This window comes from Limulus polyphemus, unplaced genomic scaffold, assembly GCF_000517525.1.
Source record: "Limulus polyphemus unplaced genomic scaffold, Limulus_polyphemus-2.1.2 Scaffold248, whole genome shotgun sequence".
NCBI classification, from domain to species: Eukaryota; Metazoa; Arthropoda; class Merostomata; order Xiphosura; family Limulidae; genus Limulus; species Limulus polyphemus.
The window spans coordinates 326,828-335,681 of NW_013665858.1; the positions used below are offsets into that span (position 1 = coordinate 326,828).

The 8,854-nt window shown below is 33.0% G+C and overlaps 1 protein-coding gene across 4 annotated transcripts in view; it reads left to right on the forward strand.

Annotated features, from left to right (window-relative positions):
* LOC106478774 (protein yippee-like 2) overlaps positions 1 to 8,854 on the forward strand; it is a 32,813-nt gene that overhangs the window by 12,465 nt on the left and 11,494 nt on the right. For all 4 annotated transcript variants that reach the window (XM_022382414.1, XM_013939337.2, XM_022382415.1 and 1 more), the window contains exons 2-3: positions 6,210 to 6,486; positions 8,729 to 8,772. In XM_022382414.1, coding sequence (XP_022238122.1) covers positions 6,385 to 6,486; positions 8,729 to 8,772 — 146 coding nt within the window. In that variant the 5' untranslated portion in view covers positions 6,210 to 6,384. The remainder of the gene's footprint in view (positions 1 to 6,209; positions 6,487 to 8,728; positions 8,773 to 8,854) is intronic.

Sequence of the window (8,854 nt, forward strand, 5' to 3'; positions counted from 1 at the left end):
AAAAAAACTATAGGTGTAGGGAGACAACTTAGCAAATTGGATAGAAGGGTGGCTGGATGGAAGAAAGTCAAGCTGGATTAATGTTACAAGTGGGTTACCTCGGGACTCAGTCTTGGGACCTTTACTCTCTTTCCCTTACATCAATGACATAGAATGAAGATATGGTCAATAAATTACTTAAATTTGCAGATGATATTAAGGTCATGGGTGTTGCTGGCTATGAAGAGGATGATGCAAATTTACTAAAGGATTTAGATCATTTAGTGAATTTGGGCAAATAAATAGCAAATGGGTTTTAATTATAATAAATGCAAGATAATGCATGTGAGTTATCATAATTTGATATTATAAGAATAATTTGGATGGGAATAACCATAATAGTGTCATTAAAGAAAGGGATCTTGATATAATGGTTGATCACTCTCTTAAGCTATCCAAGCAGTGTGATGTTGCTAGTGGTAGGGCAGATAGGATTTTAGGTTGTTTCTACAGAAATAGAGGTTATAATTTAATTGTATAGGTCACTGGTTAGGCCACATTTGGAGTATAATGTTCAGTCTTGTGCTCCTTACCTTAGGGAGGGACATTGAATTGTTGGAAATACTTCAGAGGAAGGTTACTATAATGATGCCTGGAATGGAGGGGTCATCATATGAGGAGAGGCTGAAATCTCTCAAATTGTTTTCTCTTGAAAAAAGAAGAGTTAATCGGCTTTTTGTTTATTCTGAATGAAGGATTAAATAATACTAATTACCAACCAACCCAGCATGGTTTCAGTTTGAGTTTTTAGTTCCTGGTCAATACTGCATTTGCTGGTTGTTGTTTTAATAAGCATCATTCTTAAAAATGTTTGTCTAATTGACTTACTTAGACACAATTAGGTGTGAAAATGGATACCACATTTTTCATGCTCAGAGTTGGGTTTCAGTACAATTTAGTGTATTCAGAGTATGTTCAGGTCAAGCACATATGATTCAAATCAAACAAATTAATCTTACAGGTGATGTCCTTGAAAGTGTTATAAGGGTGCAGTTATAAATGGATTGCAGTACACACACTGAGTTTGCATATTATGCAAGTTCTTTTGAACAAATGGACATTTGTGTTCGTTTTGTTCGTGCTGGAGCTGAAATAGTCCTGGAACCAATTAGGAAATACAGAATTGTTTTGCCACTCTGTGCTCATTTTTCATCTAGTGTGAAGACGGATTTTGGACAAAACCCAATCAAGTGAATTTAGAAGTTAACAGATGTTATAAATATTAACTAAAAACCATTATTTCCAACTTTTGATTTTCTTTATTTTTCTTAAACTTTGCTTCACCCCTGTGACTGAAATTTCATAGCATCACTGTTCTTTATAACAGAATAATAAACTTAAAAAAGAATTGTAAACACTTTATAAAATCTAATATACAATGATATAATACTGTTATGACAGCAGAAGTCACATGACGCTGGTGACATATCATGAGATTTTCGAAGGATCTTGAATAATCCTGGCAACTCTAGTCTGTTCCAGGAGCCTTCTTTTTTAGTATATAAGCCTGGCAAATAAAGCAGAATGAGATAGATAGATAGAGGGATTGAAGATAGAGATAATCGAGTCAAGCCGTAAGTAGAGTGTGTGAATCACTGTGATTTATAGCGTGTGTTCATAAAAGTAGTCAAGTTTAAAGTGACTGTGGAAACTTTGTGTATTGCAAAGTTGTATCGAGAAAGAATAAACTAGTTTTAATTATGAAAGGACTTGTGTCGCTGAAGTTTCTTGGAAAGAATTTCTACAGGAAATTAACAAACAAACACATACGCAACAATACCTTACCTCCGTTCACATAGCTTTATTTTATTTTTGACTGCCCTATAGGCTCAGGGCTGGTAGGGCCTGTTTTGTTTGGTTTATTGATCTTTGTTGAGTACTGGGATTTCTATCAAAGGCTTAACCTTCCTTTTTTTTTGTCTCCTTCAGTTTCTCCTGTTTTCATTATTTTACATCCTCCAAGGAATCTTGTTTCTTGCCAACATTGGTCCATGGCGGTGTTGGTCCTAATGGCTACAAAATCACTATTGGATGGGTTTCTCATTCCTTTTCCAGATTTTGCTTCCCCTCTTTTTGTAGTTCTCACCAATTTTGTTGATAAGTGTTGAGTCTTGCATCTTTCATGTCTCAGTCAGGTTCCTGTTTTTCTTCACTTTCCTACAGGGAATATCTCACCTTATGGTTGTCTTTTGCATCAGGTTTTGGTATGACTGAGGTGGACACTTCAGATGATTCTGTTCTCATTAGGCTCTGGTTTGTTTATTTGTAGTTGCATCTCATATCCATTTCATTTCTCATTAATTTTTTCACTTGGATGTCTGTAGGGCTCAGCCTTTTACTTTTCTCTTGAGGGACATGGTGCAATTGTTTCCCATTCCATATCTTCTTTCCTCACTGTGCACTAGGTTCTCTTCTTCCACTCTCTCTCTTTGGAAACTTGGGCTTCCATGAAATCCCCTTGAGTCATGCTCATTTGTGATGTCTACACTGGACTGCACATTCTCTGGATTCTTGCTTGGGGCCTTGTTCTAAACTGTTCTCCTTCCTTACTCAAAGACTTCTCTTGTTGACTTAATACAACTACACCCCCAGTGAGTATTCCTCCTAATCTCATCTGGATCTCCTTCTGTTTACAGATAATATTTGGGGTGGGGGTGTTGTCTTGACTCTCATGTGAATTTGGGTCATTAATTCCACAACATTATTCCTTCAAATCCATCTCTTAGACCCCCCTCTTTATTCTTTTGTTGTTAAGGGTGACCTGTAGATGTCTATTGATGATACATACAGTGAACTCTGCGGTTGACTCCTTTATCAATCACTAGAGGAACACTTGCCTCGCTCTCTCTGTTTCCACACTGACACCCTCCTTTCCTGGGCCCATTCTATACTAGTATGTCTAATAACTTGTTCTGTTCTGGGTGCCCTGAATCTTGTCTTGGATAGTCTCTTAAAGACTTCCAAGATACTACCTATGGATTAGTCCCTCCCTCATTCCTCTGGTGTTCAAGTTGCCGTGCTTTCATTTGGACACTTCTCAACACCCTACTTCTCATTTTATGGTCCTCCCCCCCCTCATATTTCTTCCCTCAGCTTTACCTAGGGATGCATTTCATCAGGACTGGTCCAACTTTTTTCCATGCCTACCTTCCTACTCATTTTCTCCCTCACTCCATATTCAGTTCTACTGATAATTCCTTACTGGACGGCTCAGCCATGGTTTCCTCTATTGCACCTACTTCTGTTACTCTCCCTACTCCTTCAACGTCACTCCTTTCTATCTCATCCAGCAGTGTGGTCACCCCATGTGTAGGTTTTGTCTGGTCACATACGATACGTTCCAGATTCTTGTTACATGTAGCCTTCCTTGTTCACTTTGTTCTTTCTCCCTCCTTGTCTATCCATGACAAGGGTACACATTCCATAGTTTGTCATATTTCCTTCCTTCTATCCCTCATGTTTTCCACATTTTTTTTATTGTTTGCTGTTTAAACTAGGCTTATCACTTTCAACCAGGCCTGGTTACTGAGTAGCTCTACATAATACTTTCCAGTTTTCTTATTGTCATGCATTTTCCTCTCCTGTCTTTTCTATGCTTTTTTATTTTTTTTATTTTGCCACTTTTGTTCTCACCTTGCAGTCCTTCTTGATTTGGACCTGAATAATATTCTCCATGCCCTTACCCTTCCTCTCTTTGCTCCATTAGTCTCTTGTTCCTTTTACCATCTTTCACTTAGGTCCTAAATCTTACTTTTTGCTGTAGTAAGTATTGACTAAGTGCAAGTTATGCTGCAATAACAATTTAGTGTGTAAAAGTTATACTTCAGCATTTTATTGTCATGGCATCATAGTTAGGACATTGCACATAAACAAAATTATTTCAATGAGGCAAAAACCATTATGTGATCAGGAGTAGTTTGGCTTTCTGACGTTACATTAGCCTTCTTACATATCTTCTTGTTCATTTTAGGTTACCTGTAGCATAAAACAAACAAACTCTTCTAAATGTTTCTTCTTTGGTGTAGTGAGTTATTTTAATGGTAAGTCACATGACAATGTGTATCCCTTGCATTTACAGATTTATTCATTATTTAAAGAAGTACTTTCTGTAATTTCATTTAAAAAAATTGTAATAGCATACCAGTATAATACATAAATGATTAAAGAATTAACAAAACACAACCCATGTAGTTTTGACATGCCTAATTGTCACCCTAAAGGGACAGAGTAAAATAGTTTTACTACACCCTTTGAGAATAAAAACTTGGGCAATTGAAACTAGCTGTTCATTTTTTTATTCTTTGCTCATTCTTTAGTCATTTTTACTGTTTTATTCACATTAAATAATCATTTTTCTTTTGAAAAAAGTACACATAACATTCAAACCACCATGCTGACAAATTTTCAAGATTTAGCTAATAGATTAAATTATTTTAATATTTTAAAACAGAGTTAGTCTTTTTTTTTTCTTAATTGAAAAAGTTTACATACATTTATATCATTTGATTTCAGATTATTATCTAAGGCTATTTTGAACCCAAAACTTTATCTGTGTCAGGGAACTGAAATGGCAAGCTGTGAACAGGTTTTAAAGCAAGCTGGTTCTGCAGCTTTATTTTCCTGGACAACAAGCAAGTTTTTAAACACATTGAGCAAAATTTTTACAATATAATAATCAGAGGTAAATAAAAAAAAAGAAAAAAAATTATAAATAGATTCACTAGGACAACTTTAAACAGCAAGTCCAGAAAGTCTGTAACTAGTGTTAAAAAAAACTACTGGTTAAGGGATTAACAAAAGCCCTTTTAAAGATAAGCTCATAACATGTAGTATATGTAAATTTCTTTTGGGGGGGGGGGTTGTATACATTTACCATGCAATGGAATCAGAACTTCCTTATTTGTTGTTAGTTTAATCTAATTTCAGAAAGCTCAGTAAAACATAATGGAATATTTCAAATATGCCATAATGTGTTTATTAAATGGGATTACATGTAGGTTTAATGTGTAATATTTAACAAATTTGTATTATTTGCCAATCTTGAAATATTGATGCTATTGTAAATCAATATAATACACACACAAATATTACATTGAAATTGATTTCAAATTTAGTTTGTAAAACACACAATAATCATATGATATATTACAAACCCAATGACTGACTGGCTGACAAGTGTTTTTTTTTCCCCTTCAGAAAAAGGCCAAAGACAAACTGATAAGAATTTCGGAAGTTTTTTAACTTTCCTATATTTCTTAAAGTGTTTGTTTGTTTGTCTATTTTGAGTTAGTTATTTCTGCATATTTTTTTTACTTTGTGTTATTGATGAGATACATGTATATGCAACTTTACTCTGTGCAATCTCAATCCTACTTTTTTTTTTCATATACCATAAACAAAATATATTTCAAAAGGTGATTAATATAATGTAAAATCTCCTCATTACATAATTCCTTTTCCTTAATATTAAAAGGTTACTTACACTGCTATACTCACTGTGACTAACACATTATACTGAGTGAAATATTTATAAACTTGTTCTAGTGTTTTGTTGCTTCTTCATCATACAAAATGTCTCAAGTTACTCCAATTGGCATTTCATAATATAACTTTAAAGATATTTTATTACATTTTTAAATTGTGTGTTATCAATGTCATCTGAAATATTATTTTGTTGGAAATTTGTTTAAATCTAATGTCTCCAATATCATTACAATTTCTAAAGTGTAAATTTTGTTTAACCAGTTGGCTTACAAAGAAATGACAAAGGACTTGGTTCATAGTATGACAACAACAAATAATAACTTAAAAGTATCCACATTATTTAATTCATAACTGAATTTTTCTGTAAAGTTTCAATGAGCATGATGAGGCATCTTATACAGTTTAGACATAAAGAACATGATAGACATGATCTTACTCGGACATAGACATCATATTAACATACAGGGACTGAATGTATATCATTCAAGTATTTACACAATTTTAAACTTAATCATTACATCTTACAGTACTATTCTCAAAAGTTAAAAGATTAAAATTTAGTCTCAGCATTTGTGTCATATGTGTAATTAAAAACTGCAGCTGAACTTGTGATGAATTAGATACAATTATTCTGATTTTGAATATATGTATAATGCATTGATAACTTTCTTTTGTTGCATTTATAGGTCTAGCAATACTGCATTCGTATGAAAAAGGAATATGTGTGTGTGTGCTTTTGGAAAGAACATGTTATAGTACACTGTACATTTTTCCTGTAAAACAATGAAAATATAAGCTTGAAGTTAGAAGTTTGGTGACCAGTCAAATGGTTTAGATGTATTTCTAGTAAACAAGCAGATCATGGTGAAAACTTTCCAAGCTTATTTATCCAACTGTCATCGTACGTACAGCTGTATCCATTGCAGGGCCCACTTAGCCAACCATGATGAGTTGATCTCAAAGGTTTGAAGTTAGCTTACTAATGTTTATCAGTTGTTCTAGTCCAGTAACAAAAGTAGTTTTAACTTTTAGAACTGACTAAATAGTGTCTAGATTATTATTATTACTACTACTAATTATAAATTTATGATAAGACTTTGTATGTATGTGTGCTGGTTAATCTTATTTTAGATTTATCTTCAAATAAATAAAGTAATACAATATGTTCACGAACAAGATCAATAAACTTGAGTAGAACTTAAGATATTGTGAAATAATAATTAAAATTCCTTTTAAGAGATGACTATAAATTTTGAAATTAAATTTTGCATGTAAAACATACATATACTACTTCATGAAACATGCACATACACTTCAAACACTGAAGACATAAAAATTTGTGCAAAATGTTAAATTGTTTACAAAGCAATGATTATCAAAATATTTTATAGAATTTTCAAAACTTGGGCCTACTGTACCCATACCTTACCCACAGGTTGTTTAGCTGTTTATTTGTACATGTATATAACTTACACATTGATAATAAAGCTATGTGCATAAAATTTTAAGTACATGTACTAACATTTATGTGGCTGTAATAAAATTGGCTTTGTCAAAATTATATATTGACATAGATTTTCAGGCCTGTTCCATTGTTTACATTAAGCAGTTGACTCATGATATAATTTAGTGGGATTTTAATCCATTTCCAGTGAAAGCTATTATAACCTGAATATAACTATCACTTACTACAGTATACATTAGCATTTCTTTCAAAATTGTTGGCTGTACCTTCTTAAAACAGCAATTCAGAAAGTTTGGTTTTTCTTGGTTTAAAAATGTAACTTGTTTTAAATTTTTTATATATTGTTCATAACACATTCTAGTGTACATATTAGGGATGCATGGGTACCTGGACAGATATTCGGGCCCCGGCCGAGTGTCGAAGCTAGGTATCTAAGCCCTAATCTTTGTGGCAACTAATGCAGTACTGAAAGTTAGTCAATAATTGGTTTAGTTAATAAAACATGTTCTGATCAACAAAAACTAACTGCCTGCTGAAATTCGGGATTCAGAGAACAATAGGGATTAATAACAGGCATGGTTAGAAGTGGATTTCTGGGGAAGATGGGGATTTTGAGAACAAGTAGGGGTTAGGGTTTGAAAAGTTGGGGCTAGGCATTGAAAGTTGTTCTGTTGGTGATTGTTTGGTTAAATGTATTAAATGTATTGTTTCTATTTTTGTGTATATTGTTTGTTTTTGTTTTTCTTGGGGGGGCAAGGGGGAACCTGGTCCCAGTTGACTCCCAGTTCTGGCCAAAGCTTAGTATTCAGATAAATTTTACTACCCTAGCATCCCTAGTACATATATTTGAAAACTTTAAAACTTGTCTAAATTTATACTAACTCATTTTATATTAAACATATTAAAAAAAAATGGACATTCAGTTTTTGAACATTTTTTGAAGTTTAACAATTTCCATTTCAATATTAAATCAAAATATAGATATTGTACTTAAATTGTAATTTTCCAGACATTATAGAGTTAAGTACCAAACAAGTGTTTATGAAAGGTGGTTTCAAGTTATCATTTACATAATTGTTTTGTGGTATTCAGGTACACTAATAACCAACAGGTAACCGAGTGTTTCTACAAAAAAAAAAAAAAAGAAGCAGACTCTAGAAAACACCAGTGAACAAATATAACATTATAAGGCATTATTCAATATACATCTAGTCAGCTTCAAACTTTCCTGTTTTGATTACACTGGATGCTGATGTAAAGAGGCTAGTCCAACAGTATTCCATAATCCAGACGGTTCCAAATGACATACTTACTTATACAAGTCACCCATTGAGATAGGCTTACCACATCCCAGGGTATGGACATAGACACAAGACTAAACTGGTAAAAGTTTCTATGAGACAGTTATTAATGTATATAACCTCTACCAAAGCAAAATGATCAGTACATGTTGATGACCTTTGGACATTTGGTTTACAAGAATGTCATTATTACATGCAAAACACTTCATTTAAAATTGCAAAAAGTTTCTCCAAATATAACTTATTACAGCTACATTCTAAATTAGTTTTGGAATGATGAAATAAGCAACAGTGATAGCTTTTTAGCAAAATTAAATGTTATTTCCTATAATACATTAAATTATTTTTTTACATAAGCTTTTATTAATAATTTCAGTTTCTGTGACAGAAAACTGTGAATATGTGAAGTCTTCATTTGAACTTTATTTTTCTTTTTTAGTCATTCCAAGGAAGTCAGGGTCGAGCTTATCTCTTCAATTCTGTGTGAGTATTATGACTGGACCTTAATTTTATTTAACATCTTCATTTATAGTTCGTGGGTAGGCAAGGCACTACAGGGGATAGG